We start from the raw sequence: 13,872 nt of genomic DNA, 5'->3' as shown, positions 1-13,872 counted from the left end.
AATACCACGTTACTTCCTTTCAAGCGCTCACCACTTTCCTCGCTGCTGCTGCTGCTCCTTCACTCGTTACTGCACACTCACCTTCCCTCTGCTGTGTTGCATACGTCTCTCTTTCACACTTCCTACTAGTTTCTCCACACCTCTCAGTTCTTGCATTTGCAGTCAGCTAGCTATCTCATCCATCTAAAAAACAAAATCGATCAGAATAGTACATGATCAGTACACTGTTTCACAGACTTCAAATTTATCTTTTTTGCGGAGAGCTACTGAAATGAACAAATGAGATGAAATTTAGCACGGACCTCGCGCACGGAAACATCTATCATTCAAAAAAATAAGGATTTTTTTAATTTTCTAGTATTTTGTTTATTTTTACTGTTCATGGCTTGTGTAGATGAGCTCGGGAGCCAAATCGCCCCTCCAATGATGATGATACACTTTAAACTTGTGAGCTATACCAAATAAATTCATGCGGCACGGAAATGGGCGGCACGTCGGCACATAGGATGGTGTTGGAGGGTTGGCAGGAGGGTGATGCTATGGTGAGGGTGGATGGGCGATGGTCTGAGAAGGCGGCGATAAGTGGCAGAGGGACGACGAGTACGTGGCAGAGTGCTGGTCCGGCAGCCTGACAGACACACAGGAACTATGGAGGTGCATCCAATTTCGTCCAATCGTCTAGGGTTTCTCACGGCTACGTTGCGGTTTTTAAGAAATGGTGGAGTGGTAACACACATTTGGAGAATGTAGGATAGAGAAATTTAGGTAGTTACTCGAAGCTAAATGGATTGAAATAAATGAAACTATTGAAATCATTCTTAAAAAAATGAAAATGGTTGTTTGAAATAATTGAAATCGATATTTCACAATAATCAAAATAGATTTAGTGAAATTAATGGATTGAACCGTTGAAATTTAATTGTATTTGTAATGTATCCAAGATTAATCTTGTTTTAAAGGACTGGGCGTCAGAAGTTCAAATATATGAAAAGTTTCAAAAAAGAAAATTTTGTTTTAAAGATATGAACCTGCTAAATTTTCAAAATAAAATTACAACTGATGATTGTTGTTGGGAGAGACGGGAGAATAACGTGTCATATGTGTACTATGTGCAGGAAAAGAGAGGAAAAGGGATGATGCATGCGTCTTGATGAAGAACTACAAACACAAAAATCTAAAGAAGGAATCAAATACACAAGAGTGATTGTGATACTTGCTGAGGTGCCGTTCTGCGGTTGGCTGGTAGTTCACCGGTGGCTAGGTACCACCATCGCGAGAATTACACCACACGAGCACTTTTCGTAGTGACATTCCTGGCTGCTGCTGCTACGTCTTATCTTTAAGCGTTGCTTCCTGGACACCTTCCCCTTCCCTCTCCACACGGTTGCATTGGCCTACTTTTCATAGTGACATTCCTAGCTGCTGCTGCTACCTCTTAGCTAGCTCTCTCATCCATCCATCCACACTCTTTCTCTTTGATTGGCCTCGCGACCCCGCTTAACTCTGCTACCCAAGAACGGATCCAAGAGTGAAATCGACAACGATAAGAGAAGGTGATCTTTCTCTCTCACTCTCTATGGATCTATTATTATTCATGGGTTCATGGATCAGCGATCTCATTCATATTTCCCGGTTCTATTTCTTAGCAGGGAAAAGAAACAATATGGGGGAAATGGTAGCATCAGCAGTTGTGCAGGAGGCTGTGAGTGGAGCCGTCTCCTTGGTGTTCAGCAGCCGCACCGGAAAGGCATCCCAGGAGGAACTCATGGAGAGGCTGGAGATGGCGCACATAAAGCTGCATGTTGGGCTCGAGAGGACCGAGATGATGCCCATTACCATCATGCCGCTGCTTCGACTAAGGAAGAAACTGAAGGATGTCTTCAAGGAGTGCGATGATCTGCTGAGCAAGGTGAGGGATCAACAAGTGGTACCCTCTTTACGCAGAAAGATTATGCACGCTGTGTTGCCATCTTTCATTGTCCCAAGTCAAGATATGTTGAGCAGCTCTGTGGTTGGAAGATTCGAGTGGTTTGCCAAGGAAGCCGACAAGTTTGTCAGGGACATGGAGTCCGGATGTTCACTTTCTCAGTACCGGTTTCTCAATCCTCTCACCAGGCATCTTCTTGAAGGCCAGGATCTCTCCTATCACATGGTAAGAGGAAGCCAAACCTATTCTCTTTGGATATGGACGGCTTCTGTGGAAGACAATGGTAGAGTCGCAAGGCTATATTTTGAATACAAAGACCGCAAGACGCCAGTTAAAAGTTTTCGGTTATTTTTGGTTCTAAGACTCTACGAAAGTACAAACATAGTTGGAGTTACCGTAAAATGTTTGCAGTCACTAGGACCTTCATTCAAGTCTTTGGCTGAAGTTGCAACGGGAGAAATCACTCAAGTACCTACACAAGACGTTTCATATTCCCCCGATCCAATATCGTGGGGTAGGAAAAGGTGTGGCTGGTCTCCATGGGCAAACATAGTTGGACTGACTAAAGAATGGAGTCCAGACCCATTTTGTTGCATACTAAATGGGCTCAATAAGCCTTCTGCTAACAATATCATCTTATCCGAGTTAACAGGCAGATTTCAACAAGATGTTGTTCTCTTCCAGTTTACCTGCAGTTTTTCAGCTTCTGAGTACTGCTCGCGGAGCTCAACTGATGAAGCTCGTATAAACACCACAAAAGCCTGGCCACCTCTAGATAAGACAGTTATCTTTGCACCTCATGCCTCCCGCAAACCCCAGGACGGGCCTAGCTTACATCAAAAAGAGGATGGAATACAAACAGAGGCAATCGATTGTTTCATTCGTCACCCTGAGCAGACCAAGTACGATAAGATTTGGTACCTGACACATGGTTGGGTAATCTTTCGTGTTTCGAAGCCGATCACCACAACTAGGAGAGCGTCAAAGAGAAGGCGTTAGAAGTTCAGACTTCGGAGCAGAGAAATGCTTTCTGTTTGCTTAATTAGCCTCTATGAGATGGTTTGTTTAGGTACTATCATGGTCTTCCTATGTAGCTACTATTAGCCACTTCGCTAAACCCTGTCATGTGACTTGTAACATGGATGTACTTGTAAATATCTGCCTATGTTTTGTAAGCCTGCTGGCAAGGTCCAACAGTCGTTTGGATCATGTAAACTTAAGCATTCGAACTATCTTTATTTATTTTCTTTGTCAATATGTTCACTACAGGAAAATCATTTTTTGCCTGGTGTTCACGCTTAAGCCGAGGGCTATTTATCGGCCACTCGGCTTATGTCTTTGTATGCCGAGTGAATTCAGTGAGATGCACGGCAGAAAAAAAGCGTCTCGGCTTGCAGGGTTGTATGCGGAGAAGAGCCATAAATACACACGCCGTAAACCATCTACACGGCTTAATTTCGGATATATCCCGCACCCACGCCTCTCTCTCTCTCCCTCTCTCTCTCTGCCTCCTTCTGCTGCCTGCCCCTGCCTCCGCGTCACCACCGACGCCTCCTCCACTACACCTCGACGCCGCACCCCAACCACGTTGACGACGTCAACAACCACCTCGACACTACACCCCAACCACCCCGAGCCAGTGACCCACCGGAGGTGAGCTCTCTTGCATTTTTTTTCCTATTAGTTTTAGCACTTTCTTTATGCATGTATGAAAATTTCATAGACTGGATGATGATATAGGTTAATTAGTATGGATCCTAGTTAGGTTAGGTTAATTAGTATGGATGATATAAGTAATTAGTATGGATCCTAGTTAGTTAGGTTATTAGTATGGATGACTTAGATCTAGCTAGATCTATAGGATTTAATTGGATCTCGATGATAGATTATGAAAAAAATGATGATATGGATAGATATATGTGATTATATGATCTCGATGATAGCTTTTTCACCTGTGTGCCAATGGATGAAGCCGAAAGAATCACCACTACCGGAATAATGCAATATGCCGACGGCTTTATGTTGGTGCCGTCGGCATACATGGAAATAAGCCAAAGGCCTGGGAAAAACCGTTAGCATAGAATTGCCATCGGCGAACCTCGATATGTGCCAACGGCAGCCGTCGGCATACATAGTTCGTTGGCAAACATCGATATATGCTGACGGCAGCCGTCGGCATACATCAGCCGTCGGCAAAGCTCCATGTATGCCTACGGCTACCGCAGGTATATATATGGCCGTCGACATATATCCCGCCACGTGGCCCTGGCGACTCGTTCTCTGACGGCTGGCTGACAAATAATTACAAGTAATTCATACTTGCATTGATTTTATCAATTTATATATGTTTTTATCAGAATCTTCAAATGATTCTGTTGGTATAAAATGTTTTCAAATTTGAACAAACTGAAAACATATTTTCTTGAAATTTACATAAAGCACCATCTTGTTTTGATTTTTTGTATATTTTTCATTCCTTGGCCAAACGAGACAAATTTTATACTCACTCCATTCCATAATGTACTGCGCCCATACTTTTCGAGATTTAATTTTGACCATAAATTAGACCAATAATACATAAATATTTTTACTGAAAAATTATACCTTTGAAAACTTCTTTCAAATATGAATTCAAAGGTTTCTATTATGCTCCCACCGCAGTCGCCCATATTGGTTAAATTTATGGTCAAAGTTAAATTTAAAAAATTGTGGGGCATACTACATTATGGAATGGAGGGGGTATCTATTTGCATCAGATAGTTTCTAGTATTGTGGGAGGTTCAAACACGGGCACCCCGCTTCGGAGTGTGAGCCCCTTTACGTACGACACTACTACCAGCACTTAGGGCAGGAAATTGCCAGAGAATCTTGTGATAGGTTGGTCTCAAACTTGTTTTAAAATGTTTCAATGGGCTAACCCACGCTGCTTCTCGGCATGAATGGAACGGTGCTATCCAATGCTGGATCCGCTAGCTCGTGCCGCTGCAAAGAACCCCTTCCCTGGCTTATTTCGTCGATCTGCTGCTGCTGCTAGAATTGGTGTGCCAACTCCGTGTGCGCTGATTCCAGGCCTTTAAGGCGTTCTGCTTGCTGCTTCCTATGCTCCTCCTCCAGCTTCCTCTTCTTCTCCTCTTCCATCTTCTTTCTCGCAGGGCTTGTGTAGCCAGCGTTCCAGTCCGCAAACCCCTCATACCACGGAACAATGCCTTTGCCTCGTGTTCAGGATTTCCCAGGACGCGCGTAAGCTCGTCGTTCTCTCTGTTAGGCGTGAACACCCCCGTTCGAGCCTCTTCTATTGCAACAAGTAATTTGAGGTCGGCTCCTTTAAGACTTGCCTTCTTCAAAACCTAGCCTATCTTTGGGTCCAACGCCCCCCCCCCCCCCATGCGCATAGCACCAAGTCATGCACCTCGGGGGCCAGCTCAGTGTAACTGGACTGACCCCTGCATCTACCATGTCTTGCTCAGCCTTATCCCACTTAGGCCGGGCCACGGCGTAGCCACCTAGCCCCAGCCTATGGTGATGCTTCTTTTTCGCGGCATTGATCGTGTTTATTCTCGACCGTTCCTTAGCTAATTCCGATTCCTTGAATTTCATGAAAGTTGGCTAGTGATCTCTTTGCTTCTCAAGTGTTCCCGTGAATTCTAGAGTCTTCTTTGCTCCTTCAACGTACTTGGCCCATATAGTTTTCTTGTGGTTGTTGAATGTAGCCGCCATCTTCCTAAGACTAACGTCCTTGACTTTCTGAACATCTGCATCTGTGAAATGATCTGGTAGGGTGAAATGTGACATGAGAGATTCCTAAAGCAGTTTTTTTTGCTCTATCGTCAACAAAAGTAAGATCTGGAAGTTGCTTTGCTGGCTTTTTGCATTCTTGAATGGAGATCGGGAGTTGGTCCTTCACAAGAACTTCACACTAACAAACGAACTTGCCCGCATTCTTCTTAGGCTCGATAGGTCCGCCATTATGTTTGATGGCATCGATATTCTACTTTATGCCTTCCTTCAACTTTTTGGCCAGGCCTCGCACTGTCCTGCTCCTTGCAGACGGTTTGCTCGATCCAGAGGGCTGAAAGAAGAAAGACCGATTCGTTAATATATATTCAAATCATTTAAAACATGTGATGATTAGCAGGTTCCTGCTTATATAAATATACCTCGCCGGTCTCTGTTATTTCAAGATCAACCATCATAATCATAGTCATCCATGACTTCATCAATTCGGTCGTCGCGATTGAATATCATATCATCACCCTCCCCGATATTGTTCAGACATTGGGAGCCGTCACCTTCTTCATTTCGATCATCTGGCCCGCGAGGGGAGCGTATGATCTCGAACAGGGCCACTTCTCCCTCTCTGCCGGTATTGTCCGCCAAAGCTTTTATTTAACTAATCCAGACGAAATATAAAACAATTTAGTATTCAAATTACAATGCATGCATGCAATCAATAGGGAAAAACTGAATCATAGTACATAATATGCATCGTCTCGAATAATATATAATCTCGAATGCATCGTCTCAAATAATATATAATCTCGAATACATCGTCTCGAATAAAATATAATCTTGAATACATCGTCTCGAATATTGTATATTGAATACATCACTAGCTAGCTAGCTAGCAAGTAAAGATCGAATACTACAGAATAATCTAGGCCACTCGCGGTTCCTTAGGCGCAGGCGGTGGACACCCAAAGAGAAGGAACCATCACCGGATCATATCTCCGGTCATCTCCCGAAAGAACCTTCCAGGTATTGGAGAACCTGACGTCCATAGCAGCCATGTAGCGACGGATGTGCTCGTCCTCCTCCCTGACACGGCGACGCACCACCTCCGACGGGGCTGGCTCCCTCCGCACCGAAAGTGGCCCACGGGAACACCACCAAAGGAGCTCAGGGTCGACGATGGGACCCGGGGGCGGGTTCCTCACCAAGCGGCGAGCCCCTGATGGTAGCACCTCCCAGTGCCAGCCCGACAGAGCCCAGTCCCAGACATGGGTCCTCTGTAGCAGGACGTCGTCGCAAACGGGTCGACTGGGAGGATGCGGGCCGGGCGTCGCCAAGAACAAATACTATACGCCGCAAAAGTAACATTTTTAAATGATTGGATTGTGATTTCTTATATGCAAATTCTAAATTTCTGTAACTAAAATTATAAGAAACTAAAAAAAACATCGATCATCGTCTAACAATTTGAAATTAATCTAATTCATCGAGCTAAAACTAACATTTCTAAAATTTCTAACATTTCTATATAACTAACATTTCTATAACATTTCTAACATTTCTATATACTATTTGACATTAATCTAATCTAATTAATTAATTCATCTAAAACCTTTGTATAAAAAACAGAAAAAACTAAAAACTAAAAACTGAAAACAGAGTCTAGTGCAAAAGATGAATACATTGTGTGTGTGTTTGTGTGTGTGTGTGCGCGCGCGCGTGTGCACCTACGGCGCCGGCGGCGCGGCAGCTTCGATTGGAGGGAGGAGAGGGGCCGGGGAGAGGGGCTCACATCACGGGCGAGGTCCAGGCGACGGCGAGGTCCAAGGTGACGGCGGCGGCGAGGCGAGGGGACGGCGACGGGCCGATGCGGCGACGGGGATGGGCCGGCGAGAGGGGCGGCGCGGAGTCGACGGGGACGCCGAGATGAGGACGGGGGCGGCGACGGCGCGGGACGGAGCGGCGGCGATGGCGCGGGATGGAGCGGAGCAGAGAGAAGTGGGATGGAGCGAAACAAAATCATTTAAAACATGTGATGATCACCAGATGGCTACTTCTATAAACATACCTCGCCGGTATTTGATATTTCAAGATCATCATCATAGTTCTGGACTTCATCAATTCAGTCGTCATGATCGAATATCATATCACCCTCCCCGGAATTGTTCAGATATTAGGAGCCGTCATCTTCTTCATTCTAATCATCTGGCTGGCTCGGGGAGTGTATGAGCTCGAACATAGCCTCTTCTCCTTCTCTGTCAGTATTGTCCGCCATAACTTTTATTTAACTAATCTAAAAGAAATATAAAACAATTTAGTACACATATCAAATAATAGTAGATAATTGACATGCATCCTGAATAATAGTAGATAATATATATGCATCTCAAAGATAAAACTGAATCATAGTAGATAATTAATATGCATCATCGAATATAATCTCGAATCATCTCGAATATTATCGAATACATCACTAGCTAGCTACTATAGATTGAATACTATCGAATTATCTAGTTCACTCGCGGTTTCTGAGGCACGGGCGGTGGACACCCAAAGAGAAGGAACCATCACAGGATCATAGCTCGGGTGAGAGCCCCGAAGAACCTGCCAGGTATTGGAGAACCTGACGTCCATAGCAGCCAAGTAGCAACGGATGTGCTCATCCTCCTTCCTGACACGGCGATGTACCATCTCCAGCGGGGCCGGCTCCCTCCGCACCGAAAGTGGCCCACACGAACGCCACCAAAGGAGCTTCGTGTCGACGACCAGACCCAGGGCTGGGTTCCTCACCAAGCGGCGCGCCCCTGAAGGTAGCACATCCCAGTGCCAGCCCAGCGGAGCCTAGTCCCGGACATGGCTCCTTTGAAGTAGGACGTCTTCGCGAATGGGTCGACGATGAGGATGCGGGTCGGGCATCGTTGACGTTGAGAAAAAAAATACTATATGCAAATGTAACATTTTTAAATGATTGGATTGTGACTAACTAACATTGCTATATCTAAAATTCATCTAACTAACATTTAATGTAACATCATTGACATCAAAATTCATCTAACATTTTTAACTAACATTTCTAACATTTCTAACATTACTATATGGACATTAATCTAACATTCATCTAACATTTGACATTAATATATCTAATTCGATAATCTAACAATTTGACATTAATCTAATTCATCTTGCTAAAAACTTTAACATTAATCTAATTCATATAGCTAAAACTTTGACATTAATGTAACATTTACATAACTAAAAGTATAAAAAAAACGAAAAATAATTAAGAAAAATGTGTATGTGTGTGTAATGTGTGTGCGCGCGGTGGCAAGCTCGATCGGGTGATCGAGGGTGCAGCGATGGCATAGGGGGCTCACAGCGGGGCGACGGGGCGGCGACGGGGGGCGGCGACGGGGCGGCGGCGAGACGGCGGCGACGGGGCGGCGGCGAGACGGCGACGACGGGCACGGCGACAGGGACGGGTGCGGCGACGACGCTCGACGGGGGCGGCAAAGGAGATGGCGACGGTGATGGTGCATGACGGGGGTGGCGACAGGGGGCGGCGGCTATGTCGAAAGCAGAGAGGAAGAGGAAGAGGAAACTGTAAATTTTTGTAAGTGCTGCTTATATAGGATGGACCTTTAGTACCGGTTGGAGCCACGAACCGGTACTAAAGGTCAAATTTGGCCGGTCCAAGTGGCAGGAAGCGACCCCCTTTAGTACCAGGTCATGGCTGCAACCGGTACTAAAGACCTCCTTTTAGTACCGGTTGTAGCCACGACCCGGTACTAAAGGGGGTGCGCTACCAGGCGTCGTGGCAGGAAGTTTAGTCCCACCTCGCCTAGCGAAGAGCAGCCACATCTGTTTAAAAGCCCCAGCGCGGGCGTAGTATCGAACTCCTTTCTATAGCAGGCTTCTAGGCCTAACTCTGGTGCGCTGCCCGGGCCTACTGGTCCTTGCGGACCTGCATCCTGGCCCAACTGCTGTTGGGTTTTCAGTCGTATGCAGGCCGTTGTGGCTCAGTAGGCGGGCTATTTTTTATTTAGTTTTTCTTTTTTTTCTTTTCTGTTTTATTTATTTTCTTTTATTTATTTCGGAGTTTTTTTTGCTGTATTTAGAGTTTCTTTCTGAATATTTTTGCTTTAGGTACAAATAAGTACAAACTTTCTTTTAGTGCCAGTAGTTTTCAAATTTGAATAGTTTAAATTTGAATTATTTAAAATTTGTGTGAATCACTAGTTTGTGAATAACTTTACTTTAAAAATAGATTTTTCAGTGATTCTTTGTTTTTATGTTTAATATTAGTTTTTTATCATTATATTCAATTTGGTAATACTTAGGTTATTTAATACCGAAACCCTGATACTTCGAAAGAGATTGTCCATTTTGTACACGAAGTCGATCTAGTTTTTGCCGTAACCCTCTCTACTTTTTTAACATGCTATGTGGGTGAAATGATGATACCATGCCAAATTTTAACCGTTTCAGAGTTCATTTGTAGTGCTTTTCAATTTCAGGGTCATTTAGCTCAAAAAATCAGTAAATGCTTGAAAAATAGCAAATGATGTCAGAAAGGGTTGAAAGTTGTTGACATGGCTTCGAATGATGCATACTGAATGCACAAAAAGTCTGGAGTTGTAATAAGTTAAAAAAATGAATTGCCTTTGTAACAGATGAGTTTTCGTCCGAAATTCTGATACTTCGAAAGAGAAACGAAGTGGATCTAGTTTTTGCCGTAATGCGCTCTACTTTTTGGCACATGCTATGTGGGTGAAATGATGAAACCATGCCAACTTTCAAGCTTTTCAAAGTTCATTTGTAGTGCTTTTCAATTTCAGGGCCATTTAGCTCAAAAAAAGTCAGCAAATAAGCAGAAAATTAGCAAATGAAGTCAGAAAGTGTTGAAAGTTGATGAAGTGGCTTTGAATGGTGCATATTGAACACACAAAATGTCTGTAGTTGTAATAAGTTAAAAAAATGAATTGCCTTTGTAACAGATGAGTTTTCGTCCAAAACCCTGATACTTCCAAAGAGATTGTCCATTTTGTACGCGAAGTGCATCTAGTTTTTGCCATAACCCTCTCAACTTTTTTGCACATGCTATGTGGGTGAAATGCTGATACCATGCCAACTTTCAACCTTTTCAGAGTTCATTTGTAGTGATTTTCAATTTTAGGGTCATTTAGCTCAAACAAACAGTAAATGAGCTGAAAATTAGCAAATGGAGTCAGAAAGGTACACGTTTGTCCGAAGCACAAAAGTACATGTTTCAAATGCAGAACACATAAGCACCATAACTATTACAAAGATTCCCTACTGTCTTTGGGTATGAAACTTTTTCTTCGAGTGTGTCCCTTTACGCCGTAATCATGGACAATCTTCATCATTTAACTAGATGCTCGGGTCAATATTCACTGTGAAGGGAACAATTACATGAAACTTTTCATAATCTTCTGACATGTCTGTCTTGTCATTCACTCCCACGATGTTTCTTTTCCCTGAAAGAACTATGTGGCGCTTTGGCTCATCGTATGATGTATTCACTTCCTTATCTTCTATTTTTCTTGGCTTTATAGACATGTCCTTCACATAGAAAACCTGCGCCACATCATTGGCTAGGATGAATGGTTCGTCTGCGTACGCAAGATTGTTGAGATCCACTGTTGTCATTCCGTAATGCGGGTCTTCCTTTACGCCGCCTCCTGTCATATTGACTCATTTGCACCGAAACAAAGGGACCTTCAAATCACGTCCATAGTCAAGTTCCCATATCTCCTCGATGTAACCATAATATTTGTCCTTTCCCCTAATTGTTGCTGCATCAAAACGGACATCACTATTTTGGTTGGTGCTCTTTTGATCTTGGACGATCGTGTAAAATTTATTCTCATTTATCTCGTACCCTTTGAAAGACATTATATTCGAAGATGGTAACTGGGACAACAAGTACAAGTCATCTTCAATAGCGGCGTCATGCATGACATGTGTCTGCAACCAACCGGCGAAAGTCCTCGTTTGTTCACGTGTAATCCAGTCTTCAGACTGCTCCAGGTATTTGAAGCTAAGTATATTCTTGTGTTTCCTCCATATACAGAGCCACCAAGGCGGAATTTTGTAGAACTGTGTAGTGTGCTTCAGTGAGAGAATGCTCGTCCATACATATTATTTGATTCAGTCCTAGCATGCCATTTCCACCCAGTCTGCCCTTATGCCGCGATTTTGGAACACCAATAGACTTAAGGTCAGGAATAAAGTCAACACAAAACTCAATGACTTCCTCATTTTCATGGCCCTTGGAGATGCTTCCTTCTGGCCTAGCACGGTTATGAACATATTTATTTAAGACTCCCATGAACCTCTCAAAGGGAAACATATTATGTAGAAATACAGGACCCAGAATGGCAATCTCTTCGCATAGGTGAACTAGGACGTGTGTCATGATATTGAAGAAGGATGGTGGGAACACCAACTCGAAACTGACAAGACATTGCACCAAATCATTCTCCAACATTTATATGATTTCTGGATCGATTACCTTCTGAGAGATTGCATTGAGGAATGCGCATAGCTTCACAATGGCTAATCGAACATTTTTCAGTAGAAGCCCCCTCAATGCAACCGGAAGCAGCTGCCTCATAATCACGTGGCAGTCATGAGACTTTAGGTTCTGAAACTTTTTCTCTGCCATATTTATTATTCCCTTTATATTCAACGAGAAGTCAGACGGTACCTTCATACTAAGGAGGCATTCAAAGAAGATTTCCTTCTCTTCTTTGGTAGGAGCATAGCTGGCATGACCCTGATGTATGTCGTCCTTTCCGTGCATACGTTTCTAGTCCTCCCGTGCCTCCGATGTGAAGGAAATATGCCCTAGAGGCAATAATAAAGTTATTATTTATTTCCTTATTTCATGATAAATGTTTATTATTCATGCTAGAATTGTATTAACCGGAAACATAATACATGTGTGAATACATAGACAAACATAGTGTCACTAGTATGCCTCTACTTGACTAGCTTGTTGATCAAAGATGGTTATGTTTCCTAACCATAGACATGTGTTGTCATTTGATTAGTGGGATCACATCATTAGGAGAATGATGTGATTGACATGACCCATTCCGTTAGCCTAGCACTTGATCGTTTAGTATGTTGCTATTGCTTTCTTCATGACTTATACAAAGTTCCTGCAACTATGAGATTATACAACTCCCGTTTACCGGAGGAACACTTTGTGTGCTACCAAACGTCACAACGTAACTGGGTGATTATAAAGGTGCTCTACAGGTGTCTCCGAAGGTACATGTTGGGTTGGCATAATTCGAGATTAGGTTTTGTCACTCCGATTGTCGGAGAGGTATCTCTGGGCCCTCTCGGTAATACTCATCACCTAAGCCTTGCAAGCACTGTAACTAATGAGTTAGTTATGAAATGATGTATTACGGAACGAGCAAAGAGACTTGCCGGTAACGATATTGAACTAGGTATTAGATACCGACGATCAAATCTCGGGCAAGTAACATACCGATGACAAAGGGAACAACGTATGTTGTTATGCGGTTTGACCGATAAAGATCTTCATAGAATATGTAGGAACCAATATGGGCATCCAGGTCCCGCTATTGGTTATTGACCGAGAATGGTTCTAGGTCATGTCTACATAGTTCTCGAACCCGTAGGGTCCGCACGCTTAACATTACGATGACAGTTTTATTATGAGTTTACAAGTTTTGATGTACCGAAGTTTGTTCGGAGTCCCGGATATGATCACGGACATGACGAGGAGTCTCGAAATGGTCGAGACATAAAGATTGATATATTGGATGACTATATTCGGACACCGGAAGTGTTCTGGGAGTTTTCGGAGAAAAACCGGAGTACCGGAGGGTTACCGGAACCCCCCCCCCCCCCGGGAAGTAATGGGCCTTGATGGGCCCTATTGGAGAGAGATAGGGGCCGGCCAGGGCAAGTGGCGCGCCCCCTCCCCTTGAGTCCGAATAGGACAAGGAAGGGGGGCGGCGCCCCCCTTGCCTTCCCCCTCTCCCACTCCTTCCTTCCCCCTCCTTCTTGGAATAGGAAAGGGAGTAGGTTTCCCCCTCCTAGGGCGCGCCTCCCCTTAGGCCGGCCCCCTCCTCCTCTCCCCCTTTATATACGGGGGCGGGGGGCACCCCATAGACACACAAGTTGATCTACGGATCGTTCCTTAGCCGTGTGCGGTG

At 44.0% G+C, this 13,872-nt stretch overlaps 1 protein-coding gene across 2 annotated transcripts; it reads left to right on the top strand.

Annotated features, from left to right (window-relative positions):
* The first annotated feature begins 1,367 nt into the window (after window positions 1-1,367).
* Window positions 1,368-3,193, top strand: LOC123042969 (uncharacterized). 2 transcript variants are annotated; one of them, XM_044465305.1, is made up of 2 exons: window positions 1,368-1,553; window positions 1,650-3,193. In XM_044465305.1, the coding sequence occupies exon 2, from the start codon at window positions 1,664-1,666 to the stop codon at window positions 2,924-2,926; it is 1,263 nt and encodes a 420-aa protein (XP_044321240.1). In that variant the 5' UTR covers window positions 1,368-1,553; window positions 1,650-1,663; the 3' UTR covers window positions 2,927-3,193. The 2 variants fall into 2 exon arrangements, with proteins under 2 accessions (XP_044321240.1, XP_044321241.1); XM_044465306.1 differs by having other exon boundaries at window positions 1,419-1,553; window positions 1,647-3,193.
* Window positions 3,194-13,872: the final 10,679 nt, after the last annotated feature.

The sequence above is a fragment of the Triticum aestivum genome, chromosome 2B, assembly GCF_018294505.1.
Source record: "Triticum aestivum cultivar Chinese Spring chromosome 2B, IWGSC CS RefSeq v2.1, whole genome shotgun sequence".
NCBI lineage: Eukaryota > Viridiplantae > Streptophyta > Magnoliopsida > Poales > Poaceae > Triticum > Triticum aestivum.
Note: the sequence above shows the minus strand (reverse complement) of the source record. Positions and strands in the feature narration are given on the sequence as shown.